The 20,112-nt window shown below is 37.4% G+C and overlaps 1 protein-coding gene across 1 annotated transcript in view; it reads right to left on the bottom strand.

Annotated features, from left to right (window-relative positions):
- Positions 1 to 20,112, bottom strand: part of CFAP47 (cilia and flagella associated protein 47) — a gene marked incomplete at its 5' end in the record, with an annotated part of 301,208 nt that overhangs the window by 210,154 nt on the left and 70,942 nt on the right. Inside the window, 3 exon segments of the mRNA XM_057537629.1 lie at positions 4,984 to 5,210; positions 6,245 to 6,356; positions 18,776 to 18,921. Of these exon segments, the coding sequence (XP_057393612.1) occupies positions 4,984 to 5,210; positions 6,245 to 6,356; positions 18,776 to 18,921 (485 nt within the window).

Below are 20,112 nucleotides of genomic sequence, written 5' to 3'. Positions count from 1 at the left end.
TTGAAGCCAGACTGTCTGAATTTATACCCCAATTCTAAACAAGCCTGGCCAGGTTATTAACCAAAGCCACAAAGTCTTCATTTGCGAAACATGGGCAATAATAGTACACATTGCCTATCCCTGGTATATTTAAAGTATAAACAAATGCCAGGTCCTTGGAGCATATTTTAAGAATTCAATAAATGTTGGCTGTCATTATCATCACCATTGTTATCCTTGTCATCATCATGATTGTGACCATGATATCATTACTCAGCAAAAATAAGCTTTAGTTCCTCTGGCAATTATCTCATTCGCTAGTTCATTATCTATAAAATCCACAAGTTTTTTTTTTTTTTTTTTTTCCCTCACAAAGCCACATTTTCCACCTACTTTATTTTGGCAATTAAAATCATGTAAACTCGGACAGGTAAATTAATTCATTTACATTTACCACTGTTTTGGCTTGGTTTATTTTGCTAGTTATCATGAACAAATTATCTATTCATATCAGCAACTAGTTCTTTACCCCAAAGTGGATCATCTGCCTTCTATATCTGCAAGTCATTCAAAATAATATATGCGGATACACACTCTCTTCTTGATCAAACTCTAGTCAGCCTCCTCCAAGCCATCTTCTCAACCAGGCCTCAACTTTAGCCTATAAAAAATGCAGATTCTCAGCACAAATGATTTTGTCCACCCTTCCCTCACACACACACACTAAGAGACTTGAACAAGCACTAGCAACGTTGCTAACAGCTCAAGGCCATATCCCTAGGACGACTCCAGTCCCCCTTAAGGTCCCTATCTGGGAAAGTCCAATGCTGCTAGGATAATTTACTGTTTGTTCCAGTCAAAATCTGGTGATAGGTAGATAGGCTCCTGAACCCCTCCTAGAGCAGTTACTTTAGAAAGCTTGCAATTATAACTCCCTTCTCTCTCCTTTTCAGATGTAAATCTACCATTCAGAACTGTCTTCTCAAGGACCTCAGAGCCCTCCCTTTGAAATGCAAAAATTCAAGGAGATAATGCTCCCAGCCAGGTGGGTACTTAGTTCTAACTTGCATCACTACCTCCCTTCGGTCATAAAGATTCCAGAAGTTTGCTTCTCTTTATAAGCGTCAATTAACAGGTCCAGATTGCTGTGACCAATTCCCTCCTGCGTCTTGTAAACTTCACTTCCCTGACACTTCTCAGGCCCCAGCTCATTCTCTCTCCTGAGTTCAGCTCATGCTGGATCCTCCTCCCTGATGCAACAGTTACTGAATAAAGTCTATGCTTGTTTTAACTAGTGTCTGGCTTTGTTTATCTTTGACAGTATCGACAGGTACTTACTTCACGATTTGAAGTGCACTTAAATTATACAAATACAAAAACCTTTTCTCTACCCTACCGAATCCTCACCAAGGGGATCTTTCAGATTTCCTTTTTAAAAATGTCAAATTTCAAAATTTCAATGAGTTTCCTCACCATTTATCCCAGAGTACGAAGCATGGCTTTTAAAACATAAAATTGAGGAAGTTAATAGAAAACATAAGGAAACTCCCTTGCAAGCTCTGAATCTTCCTACTACCAATGAGTATATCACTAGAGTTAGTTTATTAATGGCCAGGAGAATATGAATTCAATACCTGAGTGCTAAGTGTTAAGTGCCAGATATTCATGCTCCTGACAAAAGATCCTGTCTATCACAGTATATAAAGTAGATACATCATAATGCTATTACCTTATAAATATTTCAACAATTCAAATTGCACATGGCTGTATAATAAAAAATTAGGCGTGTCACTTTTCTTTGGTAGAAAAGTAATTACATTTATTCAATTAGATTTTGTTCTAAACAGATTTATTTCAAGGATAATTTTAGATTTTATTTGTTATATAGCTATTTTATGCTATAACAGAGAATTCTAGACTTTCATTTATTCCATTATACAATTTCATGGCAGTAAACTAAGAAATGAACATACGATCTGGAGGCTATGCAGGGCAAGGAAAAGAGTAATGGACTCTGGGAGGTAAAAACCTAGGCCCATTTCTAATCTGTCACAAATCAGTGGTGTCACCTTGGGCTACTATCTTACTATTTTGGGGTCTTGGTTTACAGGTCTGTAAAAGTAAGAGGTTGTACTATGTGTCTCTGAGTGTTCAGCGTTATTTATTTTCCAGCTTTAAAATACAATAATGTCTCTACCCTGATCTAGGCTGTAATCTCTGCCCTGTCAGTGAGGGCAACTTAGATCTTTTTACGCCTCAGTCATTCCACTTGTTTTGCATTACAAGTGTAATCCTACCTTCTCTCCACTTCTCCATGGGGTCATGGAAATAATTTGAAAAGTGCACATAAAAGTATTTGGGGAAAAAAAGGTGTCAAATATTATACAAAGAGAGAGCACTTATAAAATCAATCCTGTTTACTGTTCTGCTGTATTAACATTATTATATTTCAACAGTGCAGTGATAATTGCACTTGAAAAGAAAACTCTATGACTACATGTGTATCAGCAGAATAAGATGTGCCTATATGTTCTGATTTGGTGTAGCTGATTTTCTTAAACTGGCATAGTCAACCCTTCTGTAGTTATTTTTTGCATTTAGAGAGTTTTTGCTGAAATAAAAAAAAAATCATGGTATTTGTAGACTTCAAAGAAAACTGTAATCTTCAAGTGAAAAAAAACTTTTCATTTTAAATTTACAGACTACTTAATACATTTAAATTTTAAAGAAGTCAAGATTTAATCATAAATAATAATAATTATTACTATTTCCGCCAACAGTTTTGGAGAAGTGGAGACATACATATACCCATCCTGCAAAGGTGGGAGGGAAATAAGGATAAGTAAACAGCAAGATGACTTTGTGAAAAATCAGGCTATGAGGCAACCTGGATTGACATCAGCCTATACAACGAAGACTACAGGTTTAAAGTACCATTTGTTTGTCAGGTACATGTTCAATCCAATTAAACAATGACAGCACTTCTCATGCACAAGACATTGAGGGATAGACAAAAAAACACATGACAAAAGTTTTTAGATTTCTAGGAATTCACAATCTGATGGGGAAAATAGGTAAATAAAAAAAAAATCATATACAAACCATAATTTGGTAAATGCAATAAGAAACAAAAAGTGTGCTGGGTTCCAGGGAGAAAGTTAAAGAAGAGGGAGAAAGATAGAAACTATATACATGCATAAATAATAGAAAAGGGATCCATAGACAAAATCCATCTCCCTCAAGCATTTTTTCATTTAAATAAAATTCTGGAGAAGAGGTAAGAATGAAGACAATTTAAAAGAAAAGAGAGAGAGAAAGAGAGAGAGAGAGCACTATAATAAGCATAAATTTTGAAAAAAGCCACCTATTGAACATTTTTATTGTAATAGTACACTGAAAGTTGAACATAAACCTTCCCAAATGCACTGCTCTATAGTAGAAGTAAGCATTTTGGTATGAGCTGAAGAGACAGCCATTGGCTTCTTAGATGCACAGTGTGTACAGGTCAGTCTGGAGGATATCAGAGCCTTGGGCCTTGATATTTTTGACCTTATCAGAACTTAAAAATCCAGGTCATCCATAAAATATCACCACAAATTGTTAGAAATTGGTGCTTAGACTATATTCATTCTAGCATTCTGACAAATAAAAAAAGAAATCACCCCTACAATGCCAAGGGTTTTGTTGTAACCTACGTAAATCAAGACTAACATTAAACGAGCAGGATTCTAAAAATTACTATTTATTCCTTCAGTGAACAAAGATTTAGTGACTACCTTTGGTACAGTGCACACTTTTCTAGGCACTGGTGATATGAGAGTTAACTAAACAAATATCTTCTCACAAATTCCCTTGCTGGAGATAAAGAGTAAACACATAAATATACTACTCTCAGATGGTAAATGCTACCTACAGAGAAAACTGAAAGAAGTTTAGGGTTTGGAGAGTGGCTGGTGGAAGTAAGGGATTCTTTTAAAAATGCAAGTTGGTAAAGCAGAACCTCAGCGGTAGCATTCCAGTAGACCTGAAGTAACTGAGGGACGCAGCCTCTCACGTCCAGGGAAAAGCAACAAAGGACAGACGTGCACAGGCCGCAGGAAGCAGGCCTTCCTCGGGTGCTGGAAGAACAGCAAGGAGGCCTGTGCACAGGGAGGGAAAGGCGTGAATGGGCTCCAGTGGAGATGCTGAGGTCAGGGAAGGGGATGGGCCTGAACAGAAGGGTCATGAAGACCACCGTAAAGATGTTGGTTTTCATTCTGACACAAGCTGGAAAAGCCAGGGGAGCAAAGGAGCAAAGGGCGCAGGTTTACGTTTTAGAAGAATCGCTTTGGTGGCTCTGTGGAGCTCGACTGTACTTTATTTCAATTATAAGATAGAGTTCAAGCTGTAATAATAGAGTCTACAGTAACAACAGCAACAATGCCATACATCTAGAGAGCACTTATTATATACTAGGTACTGTGCTAAATTTATATAATTATCTCACTTAGTTTTCATTAATGACCATTATCTCCTTATTACAAATGTAAAAATCAAGGCTGGAGGAGTTTTAAGTTACCAGCTCACAGTCACACAGCTGGACAGTGTTAGAGTCTGGATTCTCAGCCTGGTAATCTGACCCCAGAAATGATCCTCTCTGGATGAACAACAGAATATCCTGGACAACTTTTAGAATATGTCCCCACTCACCCCCTTCCAGAGATTGATACTGAATTGTTCTGGTGGGGCCTGGGCACTGGCATCAGCTCTCCAGGGCATCCCAATGTAGAGCCAGAATTGAGAACTACTGTGAAATATCAACCATACTGTAATGCCTAAAATTACCTAGCAGAACAATTTGTTTCAGATTTATTATTTAACGAGGTAAAAAGGAAAAAAGCTACTGAGCTGTCTTTCTGAGGAAAAGCAGCTTTCATCATTTTTATATGTAAAAACATTGTTATGATCTCTGTACATTTTTAAAGAGAGACTAATTTCAGCACATCCTCTGTCCTCCATTCTCACCTCGATCTTGGTCAGCCCCAGGAGGGCGATGGCCACGCGGACGCTACTGCTCTCCAGAGTGCCCGTGATCAACCTTCTCTCATACTCGATCTTCGACATCTGTTGCTGTGCTGCAAAAGCCAAGGCCTTCTCCTTGGCTTCATTAGTCAGTGGCAATTTAAGGTCCACATCCAGGATTTGACGGAGCTTACATTTCAAATACAGAACTGGATCTTCCTTATTAAGCACTAGGGGAAGCAAAAACATTCATGATTGCAATGATCAGTTATGCCCTTGACGTTGTTATCCAGGATGGACTTGGGAGGTCTGAAATATAGCACTGCAGTTATGGCCTTTATTAACCAGAGTAGAAAGAAATAGGCAACACATTTTTAGTAGTCCTAATTCAGTAATTCAAGAGTAAGTCTTCAGGAATTAAAGATATTTTTCTCTACAAAGAGTTCTAGCCAAGTGGTTCTTTCGTAGAAACATCAGCAACTTGCTAAAAAATTCAGTGGCCATTGTGCTCCTATATCAGCGATTAGAAGGTAGGAGAACAGAAAGAAATGTAAAGAAAGACATCTCTCAAGGACGGGCAAGAACTGCCATTTTCTTTCAGTAATAACCTTACACTTTAAACTAGAACACTGGGTAGAAGTACAGGTTATATTATAGTATATAGAATTTGACATCGTAGTTATTTCCAAGTTACTTGGAAAATGGAAAATTTTGCAGAGTAAATATTTTGAATGCCAAATTATAATATTTACCTGAAGACTAAAAAAAATAAAGATTTAGGGCTTCCCTGGTGGCGCAGTGGTTGAGAATCTGCCTGCCAATGCAGGGGACACGGGTTCGAGCCCTGGTCTGGGAAAATCCCACATGCCGCGGAGCAACTAGGCCCGTGCACCACAACTACTGAGCCTGCGCGTCTGGAGCCTGTGCTCCGCAACAAGAGAGGCCGCGATAGTGAGAGGCCCGCGCACCGCGATGAAGAAAGCCCTCGCACAGAAACGAAGACCCAACACAGTCAAAAATAAATAAATAAATAAATAAATAAATTTAAAAAATAAAGATTTAAAAAAGAATCACCATCGACATTTTCTTAACTGTTAAAATGGTACTCTATTCCATGTATGCTGACATAATAAAGTTAAAAGGGAGCCTTCAGAAATGTAATTATATATTGGAAAAATGTGCTGTGAGGGTGCTTAGGTGACTATATGAGGAATGGTACCATCCTTCAACATTAGAAATGAAATAAAATGCACGGATACTCTACCTTCTTCTTGAGAACTGCTGTGGTCAAGCGGAGTTGAAGAATCCATTGGAAAGAATCTGGAAGGCAAGGGGATCATACCTCTTCCTTCCAAAACATATATTAATTCTCCAATCTAAAACACAACCACACAATAATATTAAATTTGAAAAGCTCAGACAAAAATTAGGATAAATCTTTCACCTATGAGAAAAATCTCTGTACTATAAAAACATGTATCGTGCATTACTAAGCAACATAGGCCCTAAATGGGTGGAGAAAGGTAAGGATTAAATACAGCCCTACCATAGTATGAGGGAAACTTTGCATGCAACCAGAACAGAGATGGATTGAGAAGGTCTCAGGGCGGCACTGACAGCAGTTGATCGTTATAGGTACAAATATCCTTGGAAGACTGTTAGCTTAAAACAAATGAATTCAAGCAAATGAGAAAATTTTTTCCTTCATTGTGTGATTTATTGTTGGAAGGGAGTGACATCATTTTTGCAGGGTGTCTGAGTCCCTAAGAGTCTATATTTTCAAGTGGGGGGTTTCAAAACGTGCATGTGAGGGTCTGAAGATCCTTTAGAATAAGTGATTAGGCAAGAAGTACGAAAGACTAAACAGAGAGCATGAAAGTAAAAGTGGGAACAATGCAAGGGCAACAACATGATATAGGGAAAGACCAACAGAGGTGGACAAGCCTGGTTTTAATTCTGGCACTGGCACTTACTACCTACTAGTCAGCCTCAGGCAGGTTTACTGAATCTCTGAGTTCCAGTTTCTTCCTCTATAAAATGGGATGAACAACACTTTTATGTTAGGAACCCAGAGATTAAATGAAAAAGGAGAGGGAGAAAGTCTCGAAAGACGTATCATACAATCACAATGGATAAATATCATCTAGATCTTGATTCTTCAGCGTAGCAGACTATGCTATCCCAAAACATGACTGTAGGAGTTCAGGATGTGCAACAACAAAATATGCTGCTTTGGTATATTGATTCTTTTGAGCTGTAGGCACCTGAAAAACAGGGAGAGCTTTCTCTGAACTGCCCTTATCTGCCTAAGACAGATCCTCCAAACGGAACTCGATTGTCGTAAATCCCCTCCCTGAGAGTTTCATCAACTAGGGAAGATTGACCCTTGTCACAAGAAGAGACCAGGAGTTGACACCACAACCAAACGTTGTCACAAACTATCGTATCTTTTAGCTACTCTTCTAAGGGCCTATTCATTTTTCCTAAAAATCATTTACTCTCCTCTAAGTGGCTGACATCCCCCCCTCCCCTCTCCTTATTAAGATGGTATTTAAGCCTGAATTCTAAGCCACCTCAAGGAATTAACTCCTTTTTCCTTGGGTATCTCCCATGTATATATGAGGTATACATGTTAATACACTTCTGTTTTTCTCTTGCTAATCTGTCTTTTATTACAGGGGTCTTAGTCAAGAAGAACTCAGAGGAGTAGAGGGAAGATTATTTTTCCTCCCCTGTATTTCAAACAAAGAAACTTAAAATGAAATGATAAAAACAAACAAACAAACATAAAAACAATAATGAGACAATCAGGGAAATACGAAGAATGCCTTGATTTTTGATGCTATTAAAAAAAATTACGATATTTTTAGTAGTAATGGTATCACGGTTATGTCAAAAAAACAAAACAAAACAAAAAACAAACCCAGAGTCTTTTTGTTGTAGAGACACTTCCTGAATTATCTGTGGATAAAATGTTGTGATGACTGGGATTTGCTTCATGAAACTTGCTTGGCAATGCACTGCTGAAACTGAGCAAAGGATACAGGGGGTGATTTACTACAGTTTTATTTCTACAATCCTGTGTATTTTATATTTTCCATAATACAGTCTTTTCTTTGTTTCTTTTTCTTTTTTTAAATTGAGGTATATTTGATTTACAATGTTAATATAAGTTTCAGGTGTACAACACAGTGATTCACAATTTTTAAAGGTTATACTCCATTTATAATTATTATAAAATACTGGCTCTATTCCTTGTGTAGTACAATATATCCTTGCAGCTTATTTATTTTATACATAGTAGTTTGTGCCTCTTAATCGCCTACCCCTATATTGCCCCTTCCCCTTCCCTCTTCCCACTGGTAACCACTAGTTTGCTCTTTGTATCTGAGAGTCTGTTTCTTTTTGTTATATTCATTCATTTGTTGTATTTTTTAGATTCCACATATAAGTGATATCATACAGTATTTGTCTTTCTCTGTCTGAAAGCCTTTTTTTTAATGCTGATATTTTAAGAAGTAGAAAGATAGTAAAGATGTGGTGAGACTACAGGAGGTAACGCAACAATTGTTGCCATTTCACTTGTTATCTAAGATATTACAATTTTTTGGTATATTTTTATTATGTGATTAGTCTACTTTTATATCATTTACATATACGTTGCTTGTTCAAAGACATCTTTAGAATAATCTCTAACCCTTTGCCTGGCACGTACCGGCACTTAAGAGATCCATTTAAATGGAGTGAGAGCAGGCTTCCCAAATTTCACGTGCATGTAAATCACCTGAGGGTTTAAAATAAAAATTAAATTAAGAAAAAAACCAAAAACAAGATCTAGGGTGGAGCCAAGACTTGAGAGGATGAGTGAAAACATGGACTGACAAATTTAGGTTTAAGCCACACAATGGATAATCTTGTACCAGAATGGGCTTGTGACAGGCATGCAACTAACTACCAGGCAAGCAAAAGGAAACCTAACTTCGAAGCTGGGATTGTAACTAGTTTGACCTGTTCCACAGTCTTAAAATAATCTCAACTGTATGTTTGAGAGACTATTCCAAAGGTATCTTTGAACAAGCAATACACACATAAATGATATAAAAGTAAACTGATTACATAATAAAAATATACCAAAATATTGTAAATATCTTTGATAACAAGTGAAGTAAAAATCTGGAAACAATATAAGAATGAACAATTTCTGATTGTGAGGACAATTTATTTACAGCTTCATTATCCCTCCCCAAATGAGATTTGTTTATAATAAAATTAATTTTGTCTTGTACTTTCATGATAATGTTCAATACAATTTTATTAATTATAATCCACAATTATCTTTAGTTCCTGCTGAAAAATGGAATATGGAAAACTTTGAATGTTTTAAATTGCGTAGCATTTAAATCTGTGCACTCCTGGTAATAAATAGTATATTATATATAATTTTCATATAGTAATTTTTACTAAGCAGCCATGTACTTTTCAAACATAAATGCAAGCTAGCAATCTGAAATGTGTTTACTGTGTATGTGTGTGTTTTACTACATACAACCCAGTGATCGATACTAACGTTATAGAATTTTCAGATCCCGCAAGCGGCACAGTGCGGCCAAAAATTTTTTTTTCAGTGATAATTGGAGTGCAAATGTATCAGTTCACCAGAGACTGGAGAAAACAATATGTTAAAATTTTACTTTTAATTTTTTTCTCATGTTTATTTTTATCTAAAAATCAGTTGTTTTACCCAAAGTGTAGTTGATAGAAGAAATTTTCACATGTTGAGGTATGGGGAAATCATTCTGGCTTATATATGATTTGGCTCAAACTTTATGCTAACTAGAATAGCCTGTCTTATGGCCTGTGAAACATGAATTTTACATCTGCCTTAACCATTAAAGAAAAGAATAAAAATCATTGGAGTAATTGTGGTTCAGGCATTCAAAATGGATGCGGGTGGCTATTGCGGATGTAGTTTCAGACACATTCCTGCATCACTGAGAACTCGACCTTTCTGAACTGTTTCAAACTTAAGGACACCACTAGCCATTCTCAAAACAATACCTGCTGGCAGGTGCCAGCTGCAACATTATGGTCTCAAGGTCTCCTCTTGTAACTGTGAAAACACTTCAGACTCCTAACCAATCCTTGCTTAACAAGATCCTTACTTCTTGCCAGCTCCAATCCTAATTCTTGACAAACAGCTTATGTAACTTTTTGATTTTTGCCTATATTAGCCTCCCACATTTTGTAGTCTGGGAGAACACAATTCAAGTGCCTCTTGAATCTGTGTCCCAGGCTACAGTCCTCAGTTTAGCTCAAATAAAACTCTTTTCTATTCCTACTATAGATTGTTAATTGATGATCTGTGTCGACATAGTCTTCATAAGAAATTAGACTTGGTGAGTATAGAGTTATAATAATTGCATTTTTTTAATGTGTACCTGAATGAAACCAGATCTATATAGCTTGTCTACGCCATGAAAATGAATACCAACTCACAGGGTTTAATACAAAAGGAGTAAACTGTTATTTTCCAGAATATTTTTCTAAAATGTAAATTATAAACAGCTTCCTGGCCATTGATTAGCCACTTGAAATATCAGTTACTAAGACTCCATTCAATTCAACTCTACATCTTAAACAGACAATATGTTATCGTTTCTCAAAAAAGTATTTTGTCTAACTTGTTCACTTTCAAAGTTCTTTTTTATTAAAAAGAAACAATTTAATTGAAAATAATGCCTGTTCCAGCAAATTATTTAGGGAAGTCATTTGTAGTATCATTTAATTATTTCCCTCCACTTTTCTTGAAATAAAATCAGACCAGGGAAGAATACAAATGCAATAAAGAACTCTTTTAAAGTGGAGATGCACTTTTCATTTCAAGTGTAGAGGCAGTGACAAGGATACTGACAGTATGCGTCAGTACCTATTATCTGACGCATAATAGGTACTTGTCAATGTGAGCTATTCTAATAGTCACCTATTAAATTTCCTTTCTGCTCTTAATTTTATATTTTCCAGTCGGCATGTTTACTTGAATTTATATTTTCCAGAAAGATGCCAATGCCCACTGTCAACTGTAAGAAACCCTCACAAAAGATATTTTGTTCTTCCTATGTATCTAGTTAAATGCAGTCCTCAAACAATACAGTTCATGCAACTTTACAAGAAGACCAGCTGTTAATGACCCAGAAAGGAAGAACACAAACACTAAATTGGCAGGAAAGTTTTAATCCCAGCTCTGCCACTAATTAGCTGGGTAACCTTGGCCAAGTTATGGATGCCCTCCAGATACAAATAGCCTCAATCTTAAAAAAAAAAAAAAAAAAAAAAGCATTTCTAGACAGAAAATCAAGTCCCCATGTTGTCTCATAGGTATTAAATTTTACTTACTCTCTTATATTGGAACTAGATCTTGCTAGGTTTTATAATTTGTGTATTTGAATTGGCTGAACAATATTATATTACTTTGATGACTAAACAGGCAAGTGAGACCTAAGCTAAAATTCTAAAATGTTAAATTTCATACACTAGAGAGAGATCATTAATCACTGTACGTGACTATTTACTTGACGTTGTAATAATTATAAAATGAAACTGATCAGTAAGAATAATTGCTGTTCTTTTAAAATACTACTTTTCATAGAATGATTGAGCTAGGAGATTCAGTGAGGGTGAGAAGAAGGCATATGAAAAGATTTATAAGCCTGCACTAAAAATTTCAACTTTTTTAACACAGTTTTAACACATTGTTAATTGCATGCCTGAGAGATTATTCCACAGACATTTTGAGAAGGCAACATATATTTAAATGGCATAAAATACGAACTGATTGTTTAATAAAAACACATGGTATGTTGTAGGAAAACATCTCTCAAATAAACAGGAAGCTGGGCCTAGACTCTAGAAGCTACTGTGGCAATGAGATTAACAATCTCTCTTTGCCTTTATCACAATATTTTTCAGAAGTTTCTATTCAAATTTTTTGCCACCAATCTGCTCTGCAAGTATTGATAAATGAAAATTTGCTTTCCCTTCAAGTGTGAACATCACTGAAACTGCCATTAAGACTGATCTTTATAACAATATTCTTCACAGTTCTCTCTTGTCCTCTTCTTTCCCCCAAATCCGACATCATCACCTCTTCTTTCCCCATTGCTTCTCACATCCTTCTATTTGACCGCTAGTAAGTGAAAAGCAGAGGGCAGTACAAAATGGAGGTGTGTGGAGTAGTGTAATAGACTGCAAGAGTCTCCTAGCCAGTCTCTCAGTCTCCAGTTTCTGTCTCCAACTCTTAATCTACTCTCTGTTTTGGCTCCAGAGATGCTTTCTAAAACAAAATGAAATCAGATCACGCCTATGCTCAATACCTTCTACTGGGTTCCCGCTTTCAATAATAATAAATTAAGTTATTCAACTTAAAATTCACTGCCCTCCTCATTATCAGTCTGACTTACCCATCCAACCCATTTTCTGTCATTTCCAACATTCCATTCTCAGAATTGGCAATTCAAGTATTCATGAAATGTCACGCTTAGTTCTTTTACCTAACGTTCTTAGAATCTTCTCCTGAGCACACTTCTCTCCCCAAACTCTGTTTATTGGCAAATTTCTACTCATCCTTCTTAACCAAACACCTCTATTAATCAATTATCCCTGCCTCTGTTATGCATTCTTCCCTCTATTCTAGAAATGGTCACAATCTATGTTATAGAAATGAGTGGACATGTTCCAGGACACCACGCACACAAGAAAAGAGTATATCTTTCGGGCTTCCCTGGTGGCGCAGTGGTTGAGAATCTGCCTGCCAATGCAGGGGACACGGGTTCGAGCCCTGGTCTGGGAAGATCCCACATGCCGCAGAGCAACTAGGCCCGTGAGCCACAATTACTGAGCCTGCGTGTGTGGAGCCTGTGCTCCACAACAAGAGAGGCCGCGATAGTGAGAGGCCCGCGCACCGCGATGAAGAGTGGCCCCTGTTTGCCACAACTAGAGAAAGCCCTCGCACAGAAACGAAGACCCAACACAGCCAAAAATAAAAAATAAGAAATAAATTAAAAAAAAAAAAAAAAAAAAAGAGTATATCTTTCAAGGGGCATTTTGTTGAGGGCAAGGTCGTCCCAGCATAAGGTTGCATCCATCGAAGGAAGGAATGTATTTTTCTAATTCGTATGAATGTGCCATAAGTTCAGCAAGCATTTTTTGTAAACCTGGAGGGAGCACCTACTTCAAATTAACACAAAGTTTCTGTGTGAGCTAGGCCAGCCTTGTGCAGGTTTGTTTTCTCCACTGGAATATAAGTCCCTCTTGAGTTCAGTGTTCCTGCCTTTTCTGTGTGTTCACTCTCCCCATACCTAGAAATTTGGCTTTATACAGTTGGTGAATTAAACTGTGTTGGGAGGAGTGAACTGAATGATAAAACGAAATTACTGAGAATATAGCTTGAGGGTGTCAAATTTTAAAACTTACAAGAAGCCATACTCCATATTCTACAGTTTCCTTCAAGAAGGAGAGGGTTCCAAACTTGCAACTATCAGATAAATAAGTTCGGGAGATCTAATGCATAGCACAGTAATTATAGTCAAAAATAGTATTTTATAAACTTCAAAGTTGCTAAGATCCTAGATCTTAATTGTTCTCAACACAAAAAAGAAACAATAATGGTGTGATGTGATAAAGGCATTAGCTAACGTGACTGTGGTAATCATATTGCCATATAGAAATGTATCAAACCAACATGGTGTACACCTCAAAATTACACAATGTTATCTGTCAATTATATCTCAATAAAAACAAAAGGATGAGAGGGTCCATAAAGTTAACATGGATTTGGGAAAATAAGAATTACTGTTTGCTCATATTTTACATGTCATTGGAAGTACAGTCCCCTGGAGCTAACATACTGGTACCCCAGAGGTATGCGGAATCTTTACAGACTAATTGGTTGTATCATTGATAAGGAGCCCAGAGGAGACCCCCGAAAATAAATAACTACCATTGGGTACAAAATTCTCATTGTCAGATTTTCTTCTCATATTTTTCTTGAAAAAGGCTGCAGTGCTTATTGTATGCTGGTGGTTTCACAGTAACAGAGGCAAGGAAGGTAGGTGAAGCAGGAGAAGGCCTTGCAGTGTGGAGAGGCTCAAGCTATGCATATCTTTGAGAACATTTACCACATTGGTGAAAACTTCAAAGTTCACCTAACCTGCCCCCATATTGCCAGCAGGCATCCTGTGGTTAATAAATGTTTCAAAGTGTTTATGAGCCAGACGGGATTTCATCTTCTCTATGTTTCCCAGGGAACAAATCAGGGGTATGGCCTGTGGGAAGGAGTGTAGTTACCAATAGAAAAAAAAAATGCAGTTGTAACAAATCGAAAGAAAAATCAAAGGGCGAATGAAATATGGTTTGCTGTTAAAAATCATGGAAAATAAAAGAAACCACCCGCAAATAATACTCGGTCCCTCCAGCTATAAAAATAACTTTCAAAAAACTGAAGTCAGTTTGCCTAAATGTTAAATTATACAAAGATTTTAGCATAATATAATTTAAGGTTTTTACCTTGACAGTCTGTAAAATTACGCAAAAATCAGTATTATTTAAGTCTGCACCTTAAATTATGATTGAAAAACTTGCACACTGATTGCAGAATAGTTACAAATATACATAACAGAGACTGCCAGCTTAATCTCTGCATCAGCAGAGACAGAGAGACTGAGGGAGAATGAGACAAGTGACGGTGCAAAAAGTCACGCGAGGGGTTCCACTTATTTACGCAAATCTAAGGGAGATGGACAGAGTGACATACAATATATTTAACAACTGGTAAGGCACAGCCTTAGACTAAATTGTTGTAAACCATAAATCAACAAGAAGACCTTGCGGGGTCTTCTACCAGGTAGTGGGCACCCTTGCCCTCTCAACTCTTGATTTGACCTGGCAAGGCTGGAGCTCTCTTTGGTGTGGAACAGGACCAATCTGCATTGCATAAGTTGCTCAGGGATTCTGACTCCCACTTCCTCAAGTCAGCAAGATATGGACTTTGGTTTCTATTTGTTTTGACCAAATTCTGTAGACAGAAAAAGGACAATGTAGGACTAGAAGATAAATCTACTGGGGGGGAGAAGGAGTCTGGTGTGGTTCAATAAAAAGGCTCATGTGTTGGTGGAAAAGGGCTGGTCAGGCCACAGTTAAGTAGCTACAGATGAAGTCCACTCTTAACCCAGGCCCCATGTCAAGGATCCCTGCCTGATGCTCCTGCCTCTCTCAAAAGGATGATCCCAGCAATGCTGGGTGGTTTCCGACTTTGGAACCTAGGACTACAAAGAGCAGATGTTCTCATGGGCACCACTGTGAAGACAGAGTCCCAGGGTTGTGTCAGTACATGGCTTTGTGCTGTGCAGTGTTTGTGTGCTCTGTGTGGGGTCTGTCAACCCCTCCTCCCAGAAAGTGCATTTCCTCAGGGACTGGGTCATGATTCTGCTCCAGGTTCCTCCATTCAATCTGCACCTGTCTACGCATGAGCAGAAATCTCTTTGGATTTCTACATTTAAGAGCATGAATTTTTAGGGCTTCTGTAGATTTTCCCCTAATTGAGGAATTTCTATGAACACTGATGGAAGTTCTGTAAAACTGTTTCTACTTTCAAACAGCTATTACATAAGTCATTTCGTTTTATTTGAAAGTTCAAAAGGAACAGCCAAAATGAAACAAATGGCTGACCCTTGATAGCAGTTTTAGTAGAAACGTTTCTGTTTTACACATGGACAGCTATCAAATTGGGGCCTAATTACTTTACAGTTTTCAACAGGTGGTTCTTAATGGCAAGGCAGTTATCACACATTCAATAAGAAAAGGAGCTAACTAGGTGGACTTGGATGTTTGATTATCTATTTAAGCGTGTAATTGCATTTTTCAATATAATTAGCAATAAAATTGAACGTGTAAATTAATAGATGTGTTTCCCCACTTAAGTAATTGTAATTCAATGCAATACTTTAGATTAGGGGCATTACTTCTCAATTGATAGCAATATAATTTCATGATCATTGTTTTTCTTAATATTTTTTCTGATAAGAACAAAATATATGTAATCAAAAGACTTTTAATAAACTGAGATACCACGTTAAATGTAATTATATTTTGATTAATTTAGATAAAATTTATGGAAGTAAATATTAATATTCAAATAGTCTAATTAAAAGAATAATGGGAGTTCCCTGGAGGTCCAGTAGTTAGGACTTGGTGCTTTCACTGCTGAGGGCCTGGGTTCAATCTCTGGTTGGGGAACTAAGATCCCGCAAGCTGTGAGGCGGGGGCAAAAAAAAAAAAAAAAAAATTTGAAGAATAAAATCAAACTCCTTACCATGCTATTGAGAATTAACCCTAGCATTTTTCTAGGGCTATATAATAAATTGATATTAAAAAAAGGGATTGTGAAACATTTTAACTATTGGTCACACTATAGTTATTATTTTTCACAAATTTTGATATAGATGAATTCAGTTAAACCCTAAACTTTTTTAAAAGAAATGAAGAACAAGATTTAGCATTACTATAAAATAGCATTTCTTCTTCCTAAATGGTCATTTTCAATGTAAAATTAAACTATTTTTTACATGTTTAAGAAGCTATACTATTTTTCAGGTGTAAATAATCCTATAGAAAACAGGTCAATATAATACCTCTTTCCAGTTACCATTATTTCATTGAATATGCATTCAATATAGTACATAATTGATACTTAACTTATACATTTGGGACTATCTCCTGGGGGTTATAAATTCCTTCCTCAAATCAACACATGGCAGTGTCTTTCTGGAAGGCAATAATGCCATAAAACGTTTCCTCTAAGCCTGTCTTCTTTCTTTCTCTCTCTCTCTCTGTCTTTGTCTCTCTCTCTCTCCTTCCTCCCCTGCCTCCTCTCCTCTCTCTGTCTCTCTCCTTCCCTGGCTTTAGAGAAGCAAGATGCATGGATCCCAGAGCCAGAAAATTAATTCTGTCAACAACTTGAGAGAGCTTAGAAGCAGCTCCTTCCTCAATTGAGCCTCTGAGGAGAACCCAGCACTGGCCAATCCCTTGATTGAAGACTTGATAGACCTAAAACAGAGGACCTATCTAGGTCATGTCTGGATCTCTGATCTGTGAAAAATGTGACATAATAAATACGGATTGTTTTAAGCCCCATGTTTAGTAACTTGTTACGCAGCCATACATAACTGATACAGATAGGGCCCAGCAGGTCAGGCTTGCCTCCACTCTGCTCCCATGGGACTTCCTTATCCAACCATTATATTGGGCAGGCCAAAAAGTTCATTTGGTTTTTTCCGTAAGATGTCTCTAGTAGTGCTTAGTTGTCTTTAACTTCATTAGAAACAATTTTGTTAGATTGTATTGTGACAGCTGTCATATCAGCGTGCATTTAAAAAATAACTTATCAAAATTGGTGAATTTTTGTGTAGCCAATTTGATATTGAAGATGGAAGAAAAAAAGCAACATTTTTGGCGTATTATAGTTTATTATTTCAAGAAAGGTAAAAACGCAACTGGAATGCAAAAAAAAGATTTGTGAAGTGTATGGAGAAGGTGCTGTGACTGATTGAACGTGTCAAAAGTGGTCTGCGAAGTTTCGCGCTGGAGATTACTGGCTGGACGATGCTCCAAGGTTGCGTAGAGCAGTTGAAGTTGATGGTGATCAAATCAAGACATTAATTGAGAACAATCAACGTTACACCACACGGGAGATAGCCGAAATACTCAAAACATCCAAATCAATTGTTGAAAATCATTTGCACCAGCTTGGTTATGTTAATTGCTTTGATGTTTGGGTTCCATGTAAGTTAAGTGAAAAAAACTTTCTTGACCATATTTCCGCATGCGATTCTCTACTTAAACGTAATGAAAATGTTCCATTTTTAAAACAAATTGTGACAGGTGATGAAAAGTGGATACTGTACAACAATGTGGAAAGGAAGAGATCATGGGACAAGCGAAATGAACCACCACCAACCACACCAAAGGCCGGTCTTCATCCAAAGAAGGTGATGTTGTGTACATGGTGGGATTGGAAGGGAGTCCTCTATGATGAGCTTCTTCCGGAAAACCAAACAATTAATTCCAACAAGTACTGCTCCCAGTCAGACCAACTGAAAGCAGCACTCGATGAAAAGCATCCAGAATTAGTCAACAGAAAACGCATAATCTTCCATCAGGATAGAACGGAAGTCTATAGAATGGATAGTCTTCCAACAAGACTACATGTTTCTTTGATGACCAGGCAAAAACTGTTACAGCATGGCTGGGAAGTTCTGATTCATCTGCCGTGTTCACCAGACATTGCACCTTCGGATTTCCATTTATTTCGGTCTTTACAAAATTCTCTTAATGGAAAAAATTTCAGTTCGCTGGAAGACTGTAAAAGGCACCTGGAACAGTTCTTTGCTCAAAAAGATAAAAAGTTTGGGGAAGATGGAATTATGAAGTTGCCTGAAAAATGGCAGAAGGTAGTGGAACAAAATGGTGAATACCTTGTTCAATAAAGTTCTTGGTGAAAATGAAAAATGTGCCTTCTATTTTTACTTTAAAACCGAAGGAACTTTTTGGCCAACCCAATAAAATTTACAACTAGTGTAACTCTTTGCTTATTCTTGAGGATAAGCTCTTTGTTTAGCAACTAGAGGGCTGACATTGTTATCTACATTCCTATAGTCTTCAGCTGCCTTCAGGTTGCCTGCACTGGTTATTCCATTAAAGTGCCAGCCCTTGATGAAAGCACACACCACAGTTCCATTCTCACCTTTTTGTTGCTGAAGACGATGACACAGTAGCGGGTGTGCATGCCAAAGGGGAGAAAGAAGAGCTCCAGGCTTGAAGTCCCTTCCGCTCCCAGGTGAAGAGTATGTGTAGAGCAGAAGAACTCTTTGATGAAATTGGACTTAATTGCTGCCAAAACATGAAGTAGGGCTTGTTTACATATCATTTCGTAAGTGCTGTTCAAATAAAGCAGCTGTTTCAATTAGTGATTAGAGTTTGGGGATGAATTTTTAAAATGTTAAAAGCATTAGCACACAAAATTAGATGATGCATTTGTTAATGAAAGTATGGGGGACCCCAGCCCAAGCTTGACATAATAAAAATGTGTAATTATGACCCTCTATTAAAGATTCCTTAAAAAACAAAAGGAACTTCACTAGTGTTTAAAATTAGCCTGGATATACATATAAAAATAAATAGCAAAGAGATCATTCCAGAATCTTCAGCTTTTTTGTGGACTATGCAATGATTCAAATTACAGGGTGTAACAGACAACTTAAACTGGAAATAAAGGACTGTTTATAGTTTTATCTTTTTGTTAGTTTTTAAAACATATCCACAAACTCCTCAATACTGTGTTGAATGTGGAGATACGGTGGGCCAGTTTTAGTGACCTGATCCTAACGGAGAGTATGCCAGAATTCAGCAAAATCAAGCAGTATGACTTCTGACACTAGATTAGAAAATGTTAATACAACTTCTTCCTAATCATCTCTCTTTCCTGGTTCACTTGCTTTTAGAACCAAGTTGCCATCCTGTGAAGAAGCCAAGGCCACATAGAGAGGCCGCAGGTAAGCGTCCAAGACAACAGCCCCACCCTCGATCTGACTGCAACTGCCTGAGAGACCCTGAGCAAGAGTCACCTAGCTGAGGCCAGTCACCCCCGAAGTGTGAGAGATAATAATATAAGGCATTTTTGTTATTTAATACCACTACATTTGGGGTGGTTTGTTCTGTAGCTAGAGATCACCAGCACATCCCCATATCCATTTTCCTATCCATCATTCTATCCACATTTTCTAAATCTATAGTTATTTCATAAAACAAAGTAAATCTGTCTTCTGCTTAACATTTTAAACATGGTGAGACCTGTCACCTAAATAGGTTTAAACAGTTCAGAATAAGCCAAAGGAAACATAAAGGTCCCTTATCGAAATGCATTCATTGTACAGCCGAGGAAACTAAGACTCAGCAGTGAAAGGCAAGATGTGGACAGAGTTTTCCAAAGGGTCATGGTGCAGAAAAGGCTGAGGACCAACACCTCAGGCTCCCACGTGGCTAGCAATCCCCAGGGCTTACCGTTCTGTCTACAGTCGGATT

Source organism: Balaenoptera acutorostrata, chromosome X (assembly GCF_949987535.1).
Source record: "Balaenoptera acutorostrata chromosome X, mBalAcu1.1, whole genome shotgun sequence".
In the NCBI taxonomy this organism is placed as follows: Eukaryota; Metazoa; Chordata; class Mammalia; order Artiodactyla; family Balaenopteridae; genus Balaenoptera; species Balaenoptera acutorostrata.
Note: the sequence above shows the minus strand (reverse complement) of the source record. Positions and strands in the feature narration are given on the sequence as shown.